Here is a 19,561-nt window from a genome sequence, read left to right as displayed (position 1 = left end):
GGACTTTATATCATTAGTAGGAATAAAGGAGGACTGTATATCATCAGGAGGAGGAGAGGAGGACTGTATATCATCAGGAGGAGGAGAGGAGGACTGTATATCATCAGGAGGAGGAGAGGAGGACTTTGTATCATCAGGAGAAGAAGAGGAGGACTTATATCATCAGGAGGAGAGGAGGACTTTATATCATCAGGAGAGAGAGGAGGACTGTATATCATCAGGAGGAGGAGAGGAGGACTTTATATCATCAGGAGGAGGAGAGGAGGACTGTATATCATCAGTAGGAGGAGGAGGACTGTATATCATCAGGAGGAGGAGAGGAGGACTTATATCATCAGGAGGAGGAAGGAGGACTGTATATCATCAGGAGGAGAGGAGGACTTTATATCATCAGGAAGAGGAGAGGAGGACTTTATATCCTCAGGAAGAGGAGAGGAGGACTTTATATCATCAGGAAGAGGAGAGGAGGACTTTATATCATCAGGAGGAGGAGAGGAGGACTTTATATCCTCAGGAAGAGGAGAGGAGGACTTCATATCATCAGGAAGAGGAGAGGAGGACTTTATATCATCAGGAGGAGGAGAGGAGGACTTTATATCCTCAGGAAGAGGAGAGGAGGACTTTATATCATCAGGAGGAGGAGAGGAGGACTTTATATCATCAGGAGGAGGAGAGGAGGACTTTATATCATCAGGAAGAGGAGAGGAGGACTTTATATCCTCAGGAAGAGGAGAGGAGGACTTTATATCATCAGGAAGAGGAGAGGAGGACTATTTCCTCAGGAGAAGAAGAGGAGGACTGAGTTTCACTTTGTGGTTGAACTGTTCATTTTATTCAACAAAATGAATCGACAATTTAAAAAAAAAACTCTGTCTGAATGTCCTCTATCACTCAGTCATCTGTGTCACTGACTGCATTAGCAAACAGAAATCACAGTAAGTACAGATGAGTCAGTGCTTTTTTCTTCTTACCCCACCAGGTTTCCTTAGCGGTGCCGTTATCACATCAGCCCTTCTCACACACTGACACGGCATTATGGCCGCAACAAAGGCTCGCCATTACCCTGCCTTTGTTTGTTCACACTGAACCAAACAGAGCCGGGTGAAGCCTCTCCAGAGTGTCACAGAGACACACACACACACACACACACACACACACAGGTGGCGAGGCGGAGTAAGGGCGCATGATTCCCGCCCTGACAGATAAGTGTGAAGGGGACTTTAGACTGCAGGTAAAGATTCATATGGTCTATAAAATAAAGAGTACTGACACTACACAGCTGAAATCAGATGAACAGTCATGATGGATGTAGCTGGAGCCTGCAGGAGGAGGAGGAGGAGGAGAGAGTAGTCAGTGTGAAGAACTGTCTGATCCACGAGCTCTCTTTGTCTGCTCATTTTCTACTGACAAATACAAAACTTCTTTCTCCGGAGACACAGAGACATGCTTCCCTTGGAATCATCGACATGTTATTTGCCAAAAACAAGTGAGCACGTTGACACGGGTCCAGACACACAGTGAACAAACACAGCTGATAATAATGAGATAAGGCAGCATTCAGTGTGTGCGTAAAATACACCAGGCTATCCAAATGCGTAACGCGCAGGGCACCTGCCGCATCTCTCCTGCTCTTGGTGCGCAGCCTGTTTCCTTTAGTACCGGTTTCTCAACAAAGTGTTAATGACTTTTTGTGTGTGTCGGTGGTGCTGTGTAGGGGCGGTCTGTCTCTCTGCCCTGCCAGTTGTTGGCCAGGTCTGACGGAGGGCGGGTTCGTCCCCGAGAAGGTTAAGTAGCTGCCCGCAGCGGAGAAGGGAGAGCATTCAGCAGCAGTCCACCCGCGACTCTCTCACCTCCTCTCTGTGACTGACTCGCAGGGAAACTTGGACTTTTATACCGAGGCTAAATTTAGGGGGCTGGCCGGTCCACCCTGGACGCGCTTCCTGATTTGTGCTGAGGAGCAATATTTATAAGAAAAGCAGATCGTTGAGCTGCACAGGAGAGAGGAGCAGCAGCTCAGCGGACCGCAGAAGAAGCATCGCTCTGAAGCTGTTGACTCTTTAAAACATCAAGTGACTTCGTTCAGTATTTCTGAAGGAATTCATTTCTTCCTTTTGGAAATGGCCTTGAGTGGGACCATTCTGCCTTCAATCTCGACGTTTGCCAACCAAAAGGAGAAATGTTGGGAAGATGTAAGTTCTGTTTGACTTCATCACACGACTCAGTTCATTTGTGTTGCCGTGTCAGTGTGTCCTGTTCGTTTGTTCCTCGGCACTCACATTGTGTTAAAGTTGTGTTTGTATAGTTTCTAAGGGTTAGGGATGTTCTTCACTCTCGGCGCACTGTGCCACTTATTATATTAAATGAAATGTTGTGAAACATAGTTGTGCGTTTCTGAAACAATCTACTGTGTTGTCTCCTCCCTGCTCCAGAGATGGAAGGGCGACATGAGCAGCGCGGGTCACAGCGCGGACAGCAGCTGTCTGTGCAGAAAAGACGAAGAGGACCTGGATAAGTTCTTGGATCTTGAGTTTATCCTCGCTAACACTGCCGTCTCTGACAGCGTCTCCGGGACCGGACCAGAGTCATATCGGCTCCAGGACTCCGGGACGTCCGCGTACCACCACCAGCAGCAGCAGCACCACCAGCAGCAGCAGCAGCAGCACCAGCAGCACCAGCACAACGGGATTCCCCAGCAGCCTGTCACTTACACCTCTGCCCCGGACGTGAGCAGCCCACCTCCACCCTACAACAGCCTGATGGCGGAGCTCCTCCGTTCGGACGTGGACACCAGCTTCCTCCCGGGGAACAGCCCCAGCATCCAGGGCAGATTCTCGATCAGCTCCACGCCTTTCCACGCCGCTCAGGATTTATTCCCTGAGCATCCGAGCATAAAAGCGGAGCCGGCCTGCATGGACACGTACGGCCCGGTCACAGGGCTGGTGCCTCAGAGTCTCAGCAAGATTAAGCACGAGGGGAACGTCTCGTGCATGATGTCATACGAGCAGCAGCCTCGGCTGGCCAACTCCCCGCAGGCTGCGCTGGGCAGCATGACGCCGCCGCTCAGCCCGGACGAGCTGAGGAGTAACTCCAGCTCTCTGACGCTCCCGCAGAGCTTCCACCCGCACCCCCGATGCGCTCCGGGGGGATTTCCTCACAGCGGCATGCAGCTGCCTTTCCCAGGGGCGCACCGCCACCAGTTCACCGGCATGTTCGGGGAAGACGCGGCCATGAGCATGCCACAGCAGCCGGCTGCCGGCCACCGGGTGCTGCTCACCCCGCCGTCCTCCCCGCTGGACATGGACACCAAACCGAAGAGGGGTCGTCGGTCCTGGCCGAGAAAACGAACAGCTACACACACCTGCACCTTCAGCGGCTGTGGAAAGACATACACCAAGAGCTCCCACCTAAAGGCGCATCTCCGGACACACACAGGTGAGGTGTGCGTGTGGCGCGTGCTGGACGCGTTCTTTTCCATTCTATGATTTATTTGTTCACATGAATATTCTAACCCCCCCCCCGCTCACGGCTGTTGTGTTTGTGTTGACAGGAGAGAAACCCTACCACTGCAGCTGGGAGGGTTGCGGTTGGAAGTTCGCTCGTTCCGATGAGCTCACACGTCACTTCCGGAAGCACACTGGACACCGGCCGTTCCAGTGTCACCTGTGTGAGCGGGCCTTCTCCAGGTCTGACCACCTGGCGCTGCACATGAAGAGACACATGTGAGGACGGTCCTGTGAGCGGGCACAGAGACACGGGTCATGGTGAAGAAGGAGTCCAGGAGTATAAACTCTAGTGGTACCATGACAGCATAAACTGCCATACAGTGTGACCAGGCCACTGTTGACTGCACTGTGACACCTATAGATCTGTTATAGGAACATTAGAGTGACTGTTGGTCGGAGCAGAGGAGCCACAACAGATGCCTTCAAATGATATGTTGTAAACAAAATCTATTTAAAACTTATTTCTGACAGAAGTGGCAAGCAAGGAGGAGAGAGAGCCAGCCACAAAGACACACACCACAGTGTTCTTTGTTACTATGTAGCTGGTACTACTTTTGTATTTAGTGCTGTTTATATAGACAACAAATGAAAGGAACATTCCACTAAACATGTCAGGCACATGCTGCTGAAGCAACTGGAAGCAGACAATCCTCTGAAGAGCAATGATTACTTGTTGTATTGTCACCACGAGTGCCTTCTATAACGCACTGTTCACACTTCTGCGAGTGCCATAATCTCCACTGGCTCAGAGACAACCACAGTGTTATTCTGTGTCTTATTAGAAACAAGCTTTGAGACAATGTTTTGTTCTAAAACTGCCTTTCTTTGTGACCTCGTGGAAAGCTTGAATTTATTGAGTCTGTATGTTTTCTACTATTTGAAGTCAGGCTCTCAGATGTGCACGTCACCTCAACACCAGCTGACTGACAAAGGACAACATGGTCTTTGGCAAAAAGTCATGTTTGTTTGTGCCTTGAAAACTTGGACTGCCTTGTAAATCAAATCTTTTTTATATAATGTAAATAGTTTATTCTAATGTACATATTAAACTCAATGAACAACACCATGTGTGTGATTAACAATGCTTAAGATGGTGGCTTAGCAGTTGTGTAAAACATGGTTTGATGTGTATACACACATATACGTGAGCTGGCCTGGGACCCCCTAAAACGTCCACAGTCAGCAACAAGGGGCTGTGAGTGTATCACTGTGGGACAGAGCATGAGACAAACAAACCGGTCCTGTACCAAAATGTGTCTATCATCAACTTCTCAAACATGTACAGGTGGTGTCCTTATCAACTAAAATCAATTGATCAATAGACAACACTCACAGACACACACACACACACACACACACACACACACACTCACAAACACCACAAGCAATACAAACCAGGAAGTGAGGAAGCACTATCATCATGAAAATACATAAATAAAATGCTATAAGTCATAAAATATATAGAGTTGAGTCCAAAGTCTTAAACAGCTCCCCACTGCACCCATCCTATCGTACCACCACCCTCTCTGCTACGAACGACAACACCAGCTCAGCGATCAGAGTGACCACTCAATTCACTGACAAATGTACATGAATCTCAGAATATCCCGGGCCAACAGTCCGGCCACACAGAACCCAAGGAGCCCCTAAGGCAAAATGGTTCTTGTCTCTCACATGGTTTTACCGGAATAATCTTCATATGCCCTGAGAGGTCAAATCATTAAGTACTTCACAGTAAGAACTCAAAGGAAAAGATCAGTGTGGTGCCCATCAGCTCAGGTGGCAGCGTGGGCGTCCAATGAGGCCTTGTCCTCACTGCAGCAGCCCGGGGCCCGAGTCCTGGCCCGGGACCCGAGTCCTGGCCCGGGACCCGAGTCCTGGCCCGGGACCCGAGTCCTGGCCCGGGACCCAAATCGTTTTATTTATGTATTTTCAAACATTATAACAAGGATAAAAAAAGGAAAACAATGTTCTACTCTCCTAACCTGGTTCTGAGGTTTAGAAAAAATGCTTTTCTACAGTTCAAAGATATTTACATTTCAGCTGAATTTTGAGACAATGTATGTAAAATGTAATACAAGCCAATTAGAATATTTCATTTTGAAACATGGTGGTAAAGCTTCAGAGGTTTAAAAGCTGGTTGCATCTAGGCCAGAGGCCAGACAAGCCTGTCTGTCTGCAGCATCAGACCGATGCTTCTGAGCGGGGACAGAGCGGCTGCCAGAGCGCTGTGGCAGCTGCCTATAAATACAAACATTACATTGACATAATTACAGAGGCTGGATATAGATGGAGGCTGCGTTGGGGTATGGGGCATACCACAATGAGTGGGAGAGATGAAGGGGGAATACAGAGGAACCCTGTCTCAAATAAGGTGAACAGCCACTGGGATAAAGGAAAGTTCAGCTGGATTGAGGAGAAGATCTTTTCTGGTCTCGTCTGTTGCCAAGCTGCTGGTATGAATGAAAGGTGGGGAGGAAGACATTATTGTGTTGAATGTGTGGAGGATTTTACATGCTGTTGTTATTTGGACACGCACAGTTGAAAAAGAGTTTCCTGGTGGCACCCTTCATGTCTGCTCAGCAATCACATGTAACCATTTGATTCCAAAGAAACGATGAAAACACTGATTCCTCAATATCAGAATATAAATGATTCCTATGAAAATGAATCCACAAGAGCATGACAAGAGGTGATGGAGGGGAGAGAGAGAGAGAGAGAGAGAGAGAGTCTGAATATCTGAGTGGATCCCAGAGAAGTAAAGCTCTTATTGGTTGCCCTGCACTTTGTAAGAGAGCTAAAACTTACAGGAAGGAGAGGACGGAGACTCGTAGTGCTTCAGATGAAGTGTTTGTTTGGCTCATCTCTAGCTTTCTAAAACAGACATGCAGATATCACTTTTGTCACAATTCATGTTTAACAACTGAGTGCAAGCGCTATGACCGACTTCATGAAAAGACTGTGATACCCATTTGAACAATTACTTACAATTTTCTGACAGACTTTTCATCTCACATTTAATGTGTCCATCCAGGTAAAAACCCTTCAGACATCTGACTAACTGCACACCCTGGTTCATATGAAGCATACTGAGGTTTCTGCAAACCACTAAGAACATTCACATTTACACATTTGTATCACATTCACATTAAATGTTTATGAGCTGACTTTTATGCTGGAACATGGAGGGGACAGTCATCAAGTTACCAGAAACAAGTCTGGGAAGCCAGTAATATTTTTAATGAGACCTCGGACAATTTCCAATGTGTTTTACTATTATTACGTACCATGTATTACATTATTAGGCATTTCTGTATTTGAGCCTGAACCTAACCAATGCACAAGTGCAACATTGTGCGAAGAGAAAAATAGGAAATTGAACCTACAGAAACTTTTATTGCCAATTGGCTTGTGCTAAGCAATAAGGCTGGATTCACATCTAATCAGGTGGTGTGGTGAAAATGCAGCTCCTCCCATTCATTTGAATGAGGATAGTCTGTTGGGGCTGCAGTGGAGCTGGCTGCAGGCGGCTCCCAAACAAAAGGCAGCCAGCTGCAGCAAGAAGTTGAAGCTGAGTCACCATTTGGAGACATGCAGCTTGATGTCACATTGCGGTGGCCAATCCCATAATAACTGGCATGCTTAACCTACTGTGGCAGTGGCATGACCTCAGATCAGAGGCAGGGTAGAGCAGGTCAGTAGCAGGGCATGTTCTTTATCATGGCTCAATGCTACAGAGGGAACACAACAACACGCGCCGCACCAACAGGTTACATCTAAATGAACCTTTAAGGTTCCTCGCTCTGCACTGCTTTAGTGCTCGAGCCTGGTTTTACAGTAAGTCCGAAGCCTGTTCATAGAAATGTGAGAGGGAATTATTCTGGGTTATTATAACTTGGGTCTTATTTTTATTTTTCTGCCCGTCATTCCTGCTGGTGATAACAACAACAGTGAGACGGTCAGAAACAAGCCTCCAGGTTAGTCAGCACCACCTCTCCTTTTCACACTTGGACTAGTCCCGCCGGCAGAAGGCTTGTGTGTGTGGCCTGTGGTTGTGAGAGGCCACACATCCCAGTGTCATATCCAGGATGGCCCTATGCCATCCCCGAGAAGAGAGGAACCTCCACCTCTATCATTAGTACATTTACTCAAGTGAAAAATCAAACATTTTCATTTCACTTTTCAGCTGGCTGCAGGAGGGCGGCTGCTGCTTCAGAGCGTGGGAAGCTTCTGCCTGAGGGGCTCAGATAGTTTACATGTTGCTTTCTGCCTTCTCTCAGATCTGCAGTCTGGCTGTGTGAGTGGGTGTGTGTGTGTGTGTGTGTGTGTGTGTGTGTGTGTGTGTGTGTGAGACAGCTCAGGAAGACTCCTGTGCACTGTGATGAAACGGCCTGCTGGTTGTTTAAATGTCGAGCCTTTTTATGCCTTTTTAACCATCTTATATCATTTCCACTGTTGTACTGTATTGAACAATTTGTGTCATGAACATTGTGTGTATCTCAGTCTGTTCAGTTATGGTTGATTTTGCTCTTTCATAATCCAGCTCTTCTGTTATTTCAGCCCCTGCCACTCCCACCTGCTGTACCTCGCTGGAGCCAAGATCAGCTGTATGCAAGACGGAAGCAGGCTGGAGGGAAATCATTTCTGCTGTGAGAATCCACCACACTGCTTTAGATTCTGATGATGAAAGTATATTTGGGTCGCTTTACACTGGAAATGATGACACTCCTGGTGGGCAGACAGCAGATATAACATAACACAGGAGCTTGATGAAATTGCACATGTGCCATTCAGTAAAAGCTCCATACTGAAGCACTTTTCAGGTCACTGCAGTGAACTGAAGCTGACCGCAGCTAAAGGAAATCCTCCACCAGACCATGTGTTGTATTTTGTGTCAGTGCTTCAGAGGAACACTGATGGCTCTTCTGACAGGACATCAGTGACAGCCCACTCTTTTCTATCTCAGTTCACTTGACTGAGATACAAAGACAGGTAGAGAGGTGTGTTTGTGGTTCCCTGGTCACACCTGACCCATTGGCTCACACTCTCAGTGGGGGCTTCACCACCTATCAGCAACTCCTCCTCCTCCAACATATGAAAATTAAAACATATGGCATTCCTGAGTGCAAGAAGGGACTTTTTCACTCTTTCTCCCTCCTACCTCTCTATCCAAGACTAATATTTTTAGTTAACTGGAGGTTGTAAACACGCTGACAAGCTCTTGTGCAACAGTTTATCTCAGAGGAACTCCCCTCCAGAGTGTTGAACAACATATTCTCCTCCAACTCCAACATAACACACTCATAAAACCATGTGTGTGTGGAGAAAAGTGATACCACAGAGGAGTTCCTGTCAGCGGGGTTAAAAGGCCACTGAGGATTTAGGAGCACCACAATTTGCATTTGAAACCAACTCTTTGAAACATTTGAAGGCTAAACCTGATGTTCCTTTGGTTAATGACAAACTGACAAGATATCGTGCTTATTTTAGTAAGTGTGAAATGAATATTCACTGGACAAAGTGAAAACACAGTTTTCCAGTGAGACTCATTGGACTTTATCAGCTGCGTGAGAAACATAAGATAGGACACACCTTATTGAAACATCAGCCTGAACTGGAAAAATCTTATCTGCATGGATTTCCAGAGCCACCGGTGCCTGACACTGTCTGAGGAAAAGTGGGAATTGTATTCATGGGAAGAGGATGCCATCTACTGGGATAGCAGCACCACTGTGACTGGAACACCTGAGAGTCCACTCACAACATGAACAGGACAGAGGGACAGACTGCACACAGGTTCTACACACACACACCAAGTGACTGTCAGTCAATCCATCCATCCGTCTCTGACTGTGTCCTCCTCCCTTCACCATGGTCACATCCGCCCTGCTGCAATCACTGCTGCTTTCAATCAATTCACCCATGAAAGATTTCTTCCCTCTGTGTTATATCTTTACTGTGTACCAGAGGTGATTCTAGGCTCTCAAGTACACCTCTGTTTAATCTCAGCACAACCTTAAATTCAGCATACAGTATGTCTGTGATTTATTGTCAGTGCAAAAAGGAAAACACGTGGATGGAGAGAAAGAACAGTCACAGGAACAGTAACTGGAAAGTGTTGCACTGTTCAGCTGAGGGGAAAATAAAACCGTTTCACTGATAACATTTGAAATGCGTGGGAGCTGAGCACCCCTAAAGATGTTAGAATCGCCCCTGAAGTACAAACTGTATATAGGTGTGTGTGAGAGTGTAAAAGGCTATTATAGAATCATGCGATTCTGTGCCAGTGACTGTCTTCAGCTGGCTCATTACGTTTCTCTGTGAACAGATGAAATCAAATATTTTAAAGTCAGATTTGCACGTGTGTCACATCTATATTTCTGTTTACACAGAGTGAGCATGTTGCTCGCTCTGTGAGGCTGCACTTGATGCTGATGTTAGCATGCTAACAATGACAGTGTTAATATGCTGATAATTAGCAGCTATAATGACAGTATCAGTGCAAAGTGCCCAGCCTTCTCATTTGACCTTAACAACCATGTTCATGGAATCATCTTATTCTAAAACACTGGAGCGCCTCAACAAGTCAACATGACATCTCCTCAATCCATCAATCAGACACAACAAGATTTTATTCTGCTCATCTTTTATTTAAATTAAGTCTTTCATGGAGATTCCTCTGGAAGTCAAGCATAAAAAGACCTCAAAGTAGTCAAATGAATATACTGTGTGCCCAAATGCTGTATCTAATATTGCTGTGTTCATCATAATTAATGTTGCCCATCATGTTTGGACCAGGCCAGCCAGCCAAAGTGGCTGAATGGGTTCAGTACATGACTTTCACTCAGGGTTTGTATCCCATTTGGAACATCTTATGATACTGTTCACTTATTTTTTACACTGACTTCACTCATAATTTCCTGTTACTCTTCAGCTCTTTGTTGCTATTTGGATAAGTTTAGGGAACTAAAATACTCAAAGGTTCACATGGTAAAAGATACTATCCTCATAGAAATGTTTTCCTTGCATCGCATACAGAGATGCCATCAGACAATCAATTTTGAACCCTGTGTTGTTGAATGACAAATAAATGAATGTTGAAGCTTGTTTTGTCTGACCAAGCAGCAATCCTCAAGTTTAGTCTCTTATGCAATGCAGCACTAAATACACTTTGTTTTATATAATAATGTTTGGTCTTTGCTTAGTATCTGGTGAATTTCTACAGATAATATCACACAAATATGCAGTGAGTCTCCAGGTGGAAAATGGTGGCTGACAGAAGAGATAGTGAAGCATTATGAGGGCACGCCAACATTTATCCTCCAGCTCTCTCTGACCCACATTCCCTGTCAGAAGCCAATAGGCTTTTCATTTCCGTGTCTCCATTACCATAGGGTAAACACAAACCTAGCAAGGAATTTCCTGTTATTCCATAAGGAAACAGTTAGCATTTGCTAACATAGCAGATTGCTTGGGTATCAGCTAATATGTCCAGAAATGGCCACTATGTTTGCACAGCATTCATTTCACACTACACACAGCTGTGTCCTTGAAATGTAACTTAGATTCATTCACATTAGCTGGCAGTGTCTGCACAGTGTGAAACCTGCTGGACTGCTTTGAGCAACAGAACAGGAAGAGGTAAACTGGTTTAGTGCAAAATTTGATTTAATCGTTCCTTGGATGGACAGATGTAGACAGAGGTGGCCACATATGGAAAGAAATATGTAGCAGCTGTGACTCAGGAGGAAGAGCATGTCGTCCAGTAATTAGAGGGTTGCTGGTTTGATTCCGTGGCCTCCCTGACTGCAGGTTGTAGTATGTTTGAGCAAGACACTGAAGTGCAAATGACTCCTGATAAGCAGGTCGCCACCTTGCATGGCAGCCATCGGTGTATGAATGAATGAATGGTCAGGAGACTGGAAAAGCGCTGTAAAATTCCAGTCCATTTAGCATGTGGACAGATGAGTTGTCTCTGTGTGTGTGTGTGTGTCTCTAATACAGATGTTGAATTTAATCGTGAGAAACTTCAGACAGCAGAAACTGTAACATGACAGCGTGATCTGCAACATCTCAATCTTCAGTCAAGGGGACTAAATGAATAAACAACAGATGAATTACAGCCCACACTACCTGTACCTGTACCTGTGTATCAGGCTTGTGAATGGAGTCTTTAGATAGATAGTCATCCAGGTGATGGTAAATCTAGGTTCAGTCCGTTACCTGGAACAAATCAAGCAGCAGTCCGGCCTCATTGAACTGAAATGTTTATTCTAGTAAACAGTACAGAGGATTACTGTTCAAAAGAAACCAGCATCTATTCTCTCCTCACCTATTAGTGTAACTGTAAGCAATCCCCTCAATGCTTTGCAGTCCAGCTCACAGCTTCTTCTTTGTCTTCACTTTTTATAGGACAAATATAACATACATGATACTGTACAGACTGTATACACAGTGTATGCATCTAATAAAGACAGCTCAGATTATTTTACCTACATGAGAGCCCCTCCCCCCCGCCCAAGCTTCAGAAGAGAAAAAAGTCAAGTGAACAAAGAATAAAACAACTCCATCCTCAGTCAGTTTGGCTGCTTCCTCCAAAGCATCAGTGTGAGGGTAAAGACAGACACCAAAGGCAAATGTAATATCCACCATTCGAGAGAGAAATAAAAAGCATAACAAGTAAGGACATCTTGATATTTTTCAGCCGTCATCACTTAATGATGTTTGTTTTTTTAACAGATGCCTTATTTGATCATTATAAATACTGAGTAATGAACATCGTCTCTCATATTCGTTCCCTGAAATAGATACAAAGCATTTTGGAATGAAAGGTTCTGCAGCAAGCGGCAGGAGATCAAAGCATGAAGTTCCTTTACAACAACGGGACAGAGGAGTTGCTAGGTGCATAAATAATCAGAATAAAGATATACGCCACATATCAAAAACATCAAACTGGATTCACATTATACACAAAACAATAAAATGTGCATTATCTATTGCACAATGGAGATATCAGATGACACACAGTATGAATGAGGGTACAGCGCGCTGCAGAGGAACACATGAAGAACAGATGGAGGGTCACAGTTCAAAGTCAGGCTGGTATCAAGAGTCAGTGCTGTCTGGTACTGACCCAAAAGTGTCAAAAAAGTACCACAAGTTGGTTTCAAATATCTGCTCAGATTTATGACACTTCCTGTTTGGACATACAATTTACATTTTAGAACTTTTTTTGTGAAAAGAAAAATGAATTGTTTTGGTATCAGTAACCAAATCCCAGGTCACTAGAATACCTAGCCCAGGCTCTCAGGGTTTGCACATGAAAACAGGTGTTCCGATTAAACATTACCTTCAGTTGAAATAACTTAAACCTTTGAAATAACTTTTTCCTCAGCGCATAACCATCCGAAGTGGTTAAAAGCTCCAGAAAAGCTTGATTTTTTTTAAAGGTTTGTTTTGTTTGATATTTCACATGTTTACTGCCACATCTTCTATGAAGCCCTCTACTTCCTTCATGTTGCTTTTTATACTGTGACAAAGTATGACAAGTTGCCCAGACCTTCTCCCAGAACAGAAGGTACCGCTGCATCCCATGAGCCTCACATCTGTTCTACATGATAGATTTCTGTTCCCATGTTTCACAAAGGGTTAGCTTTAGAATGCATCTGAGCCATCTGCTGTGCTTCAAATACACGCACATCAAATTTAAAGGGACATTTTGAATATTTGTCTTTTTGCTTTCACACTGTTGTGAACAAGTTGCTGTGCTTTAGCTAACTGTGAATTACTTTGATAACAAAGGCATTCCATATCAAACTATTGGCTGTTAAGTTTTATTAACTATGAGCATTTAATAATGATGGTTATCAAGTGTTACCTTGACCTTTAAAAACAAACCCCCAAATTACAAAACCCCAAAATATTTGCACTTTCCTTTGAAGGTTTTACATCTTCAGATCTTCAGTATAGGTAACACACTTGAATAGGTCGGGAGAGTTGGGAAGGAAGACTAAAGGCCTTTACACAGTCAGCTTTTTCTTAAACATCTCTTTAATCTGTCATCTAATTAAAAACGCTGCAGACAGAATGCACAGAATCGTTGCACACTGAGTCTGGCAAGTTTATTCTTTGTTATTGTATTTGTTGCGGATATTGACAATACGATTGAAAAAACTACATTTGCCAAAAAATCAGCTGATCCTAGAGATTTGGGGTGGATGTGAAAAAATGCAGGACATCAAATCTATTCCAAACAACTGAATAACAGACAAAAATTTGGGAGTCAGTGTATGAGTGACACAACATGACGGGTGGCAATTCTAAATGAGAAAAAAACATAGTTGGTGTTTAAAGGCCTTAACATGTTTTGGAACTTTCTACGGGGCTACATGATAATAAGGAGCATACGGAATAACACCAGTCTAATACTACAGGTGGAACTTTACATAACCTTAAATACCTCATTAGCAAAGTGTTTACAAGTGTAGGCATTGGCAGCTGACAACAAGCTAGCTTGTTAACTGGCAGCTCCAGGGAAGAGTACCATTGGTTCCAATGAGGAATGAAAGCAGATGTACTGAAATTCCTCAGAAGAGTGTGACCGGAGCAAGGCAAAGATTCAAAATGCTGTGAATGGCTCAGAGGTAGATGGAAGCCCCTCCAGAGGTGTTAGCCATGTACAGCTTAGAGAGGCTTACACCTGCAGACTGCTCCCCTACAGGTGCACAGCCCGTAACAGCTACAGCAAAGTAAAATACACGATATGTAAACAAGACAAAAATGGCAGTTCAAATTTTCCTTTTGCAAAATCAGTGGCATTTCTATCCAACTGGATGAATTCACATTACACAGGTTTGAGCTTTTTCCCCCAGAAAGGCAGTTCCACCGATGTGTAATATCTGTTGAATATTACAGTCATGTTATTGACCTTCTCACTACCATCATCTTGTTCAGTGTGGAAAGTGGAGAAGCAAATGTAACACTAAATAACCTGAGGTCATCTTGTTGCACCAGCCAGTGCATAGCCTTCATCAGAGGCTGCTGTGGCGTTTACACACTATCTGAGCAGTTACAAGTTGTATTTCATCACAATTTACTTGTGACATTCGGACCAATCAAGTCATTTGTTTGTGTGTGAAGTTCTACCCAGGCTACAACTTGTTAGCAACTTACAGATAGCTCTGATCCAGGATCATCAAATGACGTATCACAGCCCTGCCTGGATACCCTGATGGAACCAAGACATTTGGGTACTAAGACATTCATGAAATCTGTTCAGGGAAGAATATTTGAAGTATACAATAATCAACCACAACATTAAAACTACTCACAGGTGAAGTGATGACAGTGATCATCTTGTTACAATGCAAAGTTCTGCTGTGAACCCTTCAGTGCTTTCATGTGGATACCACTTGTAATGCACCACCCACCCAATTAACTTTGTGATCAACTACACAGATGGCGACAATCTGCATGTTGTTTGGATGGGTGATTTGTGTCAAGACCCAACATTTCACAGCAGAACATTGCATTGTAACAAACTGACATGGTTCATCACGACCCAGGACAGGAAGGCTCTACAGCTGGTGATCAAACCCACCAGAACATCACTGGTACCATCTACAGAGCATCAGTGACATCAGTGAAGTGAGATGTCTGCACAGGGACCAAAGATACTAAAAGACAACAGCCACCCACTCAGCCACGGTCTGTTCACCCTGCTGCCATCTGACAACACATATAGAAGTATCTGCAGACATTCCACCAGACTACAGAGCAGCTTCACTGCTCAGACTGTGAGACTCCTCAATTCATCAACAGCACTTCACAACTACAGTTTTTTGTTTTTCATATGTATCATAAAGGGACCACGACTCAGGTTTAGTCATACAACCCTGGTGTTGTTAAACAACTATTAAACAAAGCTTTTGATGATCAAGGTAACATTTCAGTGGTTTCAATGTTGTGGCTGATCAGTGTACATTGCCCTGATTGTGGGAAATCAAGTGAGACACATTCTAGGCAGTTTACAACAAATCAATCAAGTTTAGAATAAGAATCAACACTCTTTAGAGAAAGGTTACTGCCTTCAGATCAGTGCTGACAAATCTAATCTAATCACAATACCACATTTAATCAACAGGAATCTTTCTGAGCAGCAGTGTGCTTAATGCTGTCACTGGATGCTGGAGGTGATTTATAGAAAGACGACCATCTAAAACAGTAGTCAAAATGAATCAGTGCTCAGCCACCAGCAGCAGCAATGCAACACATTTCATGAACAAAGTGACTGAAACTTGAGTTCAATCAGAAGACATCCAGCTGGATTACATTGTATGATGGTCCTGTGACCAAAGCAGTGCCAGTGGTTACAACTGCTCTCAATAATGAACACTAACTATGGCTCAGACTTAGTTCTCCTCATGACTACTAAGCAATGCTAATGAAAAATGAGAGAAAGAAACTCAAACTCCATTTACCACCCTGTAAAGTAAAGCTGAGGAGAACATGTATGCTGAGGAGAACATGTATGCTCTGAGCAGAGTGAAGCTGCAGGGCGTGTAGGTGGAAAAACACAAAATGAAGCATATGATTGGTCATGGACACAAACAATACAGACATCAAACACAACATGACACCTGACACTACAACCAAGGGGATCTGAGGAAACAATGACTCCAGAATCGGTTGAAGTTTTCAGTACAGATAAAATCAAACTCCACGCAAACCTCAACTTTCCAAATACTCTGCAGCTTGCGCTGCCTGGTCTTTGGAGCACTGGAGTGACTAAAAGTCAACTACAAATTAGAGCCTGGAACAACTACATACATACATACATACGTTGGATGTTGGCTTAAAACAAAAAAACTTGTCAAAATAATCAAATAACTGGCTCAAGAAATAAAAACGTGATAAAACCCTTGCTCTCTAAAAGGAAAACAAGGCCAACTGTAGAAAAATTAAATCCTTCATCCTGCCTTTCATGTGTTGGATGTGGTGGGACATTACAGCATTGGGATCAGAGCCCAGCAGTGGTAAAGAGGCATAGTGAGCTCCGTTCATCTATATACACTGGACAGAGGGAGAGAGCACTGCAGCTCACAGGTCACTCCCACACTCATCAACAAAGAAAATATATATCTGTACACTTTGTTACAGTCACTTCACAGCATATGTCCACATTATAAACTCTTGTTTTCACTTGCCAGGTACCTGTCACCTCAGGGGGAATCAGTAGAACGGATCTTCATCACCCTTTTAACACAGTTGATGAGCAGTTACTTTTTTCAAGAGTGTAACGTGAACATGTCTGACTAATGTTGGTTATCAAGTGTCTTTTTCACTGAGCCAAAGGCGGATGTTCCTCCCTCTGACTGTCTGGAACAGACTCTCTGGGTTGGAGGCCAAATGAACCTGGAGGAACCCTCAGAGCAACACGCACATCCCTACGGACTCCCCCTGCATGTGTTAATTAGCTGTCAGTATTATTGAGAGATCATTTGATTAATGAAGAATATGCACCATGCAAACACAATATGAACAAATAATAAAGGCCTTAAAGTTACACATAAATATCCATGTAGGCCCCAGTAGCTCAGTTGGTAGAGCAGGCAACACAAGTACAGAGGCTGTGTACACGCCCAGGGTTCACATCCGACCGACCGCCCTGTGCTGCAAGTCACCCTTCTCTCTCACCCCGTTATCTGTCATCTCTCAAGCTGTCCTTCCTAATAAAGCCATGAAAGGCCAATAAAATACTAATTAAAAAAGAACACATTAATATCAATGTACACATCACAGACAGTACGACTCTAACAACAGAGTACAACTCTTTTCACACCTGTAAAAAGCGCCTTGGAAGTGGACTGCTGACGTCATAATGAAATCACTGGGCTTGTCTCAGCTTGGGCTCAGAGACGATAAACTTAAAGAGAGGCTGCATTACAAAGTGGGGGTGTTACACTCAGAGAACACATGTGAAATGACAGGAGGACCCTGTTTAACTTGGCCCCTCCATGGACAGCTCATGATGTAAGTATAGCCTGAGGCCCTCATCTCAGTTTATGTCATACTTTAGTGGTGTACATTATGTGACACACTCATAAAACTCATGCAGGATTGCTAGTGTGCGTTGACTGAACTAAATTGACAGGTTGCACAGATTTTCCCTGGGATTGATTGAATTCCTGGAGGAACTGACAGTGTCATCCTAACAGATCTGTGATTAAGCCACACAGGGGCTACTTAGGTTCTCCCAGCTGCCTGATTTTAATAGTCCAGCCTTGTCTGTAGTTGGGCTGAAAGTGTCATGAAAGATCCTGGTATGCTCTAACGTTAAAGGGGAATATGCCTCAACCCACCCAGAGTCAGATGAGAATTTAATGTTCTGCACATCCAATGAAATTTAGCCTTGTTCACACACAGCAAAGGGAAAACAGTAAGCCTTCAGCAGAGGTGAAAAAACTCAACTACTATCAAGCTCCTCACTTCTTATCCCAGTCTGGGTTAGTGCCAGTATATCCAGAAATAAAAAACAATAAATAAACATTTCAAACCAGCTTTCTCTATAACAACAACTTTTTGAACAGCTCAGTCTGCAGTAAAACACCTCAAGACTAAATACTAACTGACACAGGCTATACCATCAGTAGGCCAGTGATATATCCATGTCACCCCATATGAGAAAAAAATCCCTTTTAAGAAATACCTCGGCAGTTTGAATTGTGGTGTCATTTTCTCTACTGCTGCTTTGGAGAACCGATGAAAATAGTCTGAATTTGCGTTTTTACTACTGAGAACAACAATTCTGTTAGCAGGCCATGGTTCCCCTTTTCCCCCCCCAACTGTCGAGGGGTTCCATCAGCAGCTCGTCTGCTTGGTTCATCGCAATAATGTCCAGCCACCATAGTGCATAAACACAGCGATCCGTTTGTTTGCCTCTGGCCTCCTCCTGCTCTCCTCCTCTATCTTTCACTTGTCTGTCAGGCCATTTTGCCGCGATGACCTGTCGACCCTCAGTGTTGTTGTCTTGTTTCTCATGCCAGACTGAGTTGAAGAGTGTGGGGAATGTAAATAACTGAGGTACAGGTCCTGTGCGTGTGTGTGTGTGGATCAGAGTTTGTATGAACAGAGTTAGTCCAGTGATGTGCTTTCTGTCTGTATATGTAGATGTCCCTCATGTCTGCCTGCATGTTAACCTGCCGATCCGCTGTGTTTGTGTGTGTCTGTGTGTATTTGTGTGTGTGTGGTGGGTGTTCCTGGTCACGCATTGGACATCTCAGCCTTGCTGAGGGCAATGGCCAGCTCCAGGTCCTCCTGTTCCTGCTGTCGAAGCCTCTTCAGCCGCTCACGCTCGGCTCTCTCGCTCTCTCGCTTTGCCCACTCCAACTGCTGAGCCTCGTTCCCAAACTACAGAGAGACAGAGGGACAGAGACAGGCAGACAGACAGACAGACATGTGAAGCTTATTAGTTATAGTATTATTATAGTATTAATCTATCTGAAGTGATGTCTCATCAGGTGTTTTAACATGGGTCTCAACATCTGTGCTAGTTTCATTTAAACTAAATGTCAGTCACCACGTGGATGTGAGATGGAGGACAAACTCTCCTTCCTTCTGACAGCACTGAATGGGAAAACAACCATATAAACTGTGGTTTTAATAGAGACAACAGCTCAGTCTGAAGCCCTCCTGGTCAGCTGAGATACAAAAGTGTAAATCTTTCATCAGAGTACAGAAAAACCATGCTCTCACATTAATAATCTATTTACTTGATTTACCAGCAGCATTGGCTCCATTTCTTTCACCTCATGAGTCCGTGGTGTGTGTGTCATAATGGTAAAATGTTGTTCTGAAGACATCTAATGTGGTGGTAACTAACACAAAGGGATTATTGAGAACTTTGTCAAGGCGACAGCCTCTCAACCATGCAGTCACAAAACTTTACAGGTGTGTACCAGATCAAAGAAAAGGCCATTTGAAGATAGCGGTGGTCTCATGTAATAATGTAGTAATGAGTACTGGGTACTCGGTCAGAATGTGGACATGCTGAAGGGGTT

The 19,561-nt window shown here is 44.2% G+C and overlaps 2 protein-coding genes across 8 annotated transcripts in view; one reads left to right on the top strand and one right to left on the bottom strand.

Moving 5' to 3' along the window:
* The first annotated feature begins 1,763 nt into the window (after positions 1 to 1,763).
* Positions 1,764 to 4,566, top strand: LOC115590794 (Krueppel-like factor 2). Its single transcript, XM_030432217.1, has 3 exons — positions 1,764 to 2,189; positions 2,430 to 3,432; positions 3,548 to 4,566. The coding sequence occupies exons 1-3, from the start codon at positions 2,118 to 2,120 to the stop codon at positions 3,721 to 3,723; spliced, it is 1,251 nt and encodes a 416-aa protein (XP_030288077.1). The 5' UTR covers positions 1,764 to 2,117; the 3' UTR covers positions 3,724 to 4,566.
* Positions 4,567 to 11,753: 7,187 nt separating this feature from the next.
* The window catches only part of LOC115590854 (epidermal growth factor receptor substrate 15-like 1), an 87,026-nt gene continuing 79,218 nt past the window's right edge, over positions 11,754 to 19,561 (bottom strand). For all 7 annotated transcript variants that reach the window (XM_030432319.1, XM_030432317.1, XM_030432321.1 and 4 more), the window contains one exon: positions 11,754 to 18,911. In XM_030432319.1, coding sequence (XP_030288179.1) covers positions 18,842 to 18,911 — 70 coding nt within the window. In that variant the 3' untranslated portion in view covers positions 11,754 to 18,841. The remainder of the gene's footprint in view (positions 18,912 to 19,561) is intronic.

Source organism: Sparus aurata, chromosome 11 (assembly GCF_900880675.1).
Source record: "Sparus aurata chromosome 11, fSpaAur1.1, whole genome shotgun sequence".
Taxonomy (NCBI): domain Eukaryota; kingdom Metazoa; phylum Chordata; class Actinopteri; order Spariformes; family Sparidae; genus Sparus; species Sparus aurata.
The sequence above is the reverse complement of the archived record's forward strand: the minus strand, read 5'-3'. Positions and strand labels throughout refer to the sequence as shown.

What these genes read in the sequence shown, in the direction of transcription:
- LOC115590794 (XM_030432217.1), top strand. Translation starts at nt 2,118, where the DNA reads ATGGCCTTGAGTGGGACCATTCTGCCTTCAATCTCGACGTTTGCCAAC. An exon ending in AGGAGAAATGTTGGGAAGAT is followed by an intron (nt 2,190 to 2,429) that starts GTAAGTTCTGTT and finishes TCCCTGCTCCAG; the next exon opens with AGATGGAAGGGCGACATGAG. An exon ending in GCATCTCCGGACACACACAG is followed by an intron (nt 3,433 to 3,547) that starts GTGAGGTGTGCG and finishes TTGTGTTGACAG; the next exon opens with GAGAGAAACCCTACCACTGC.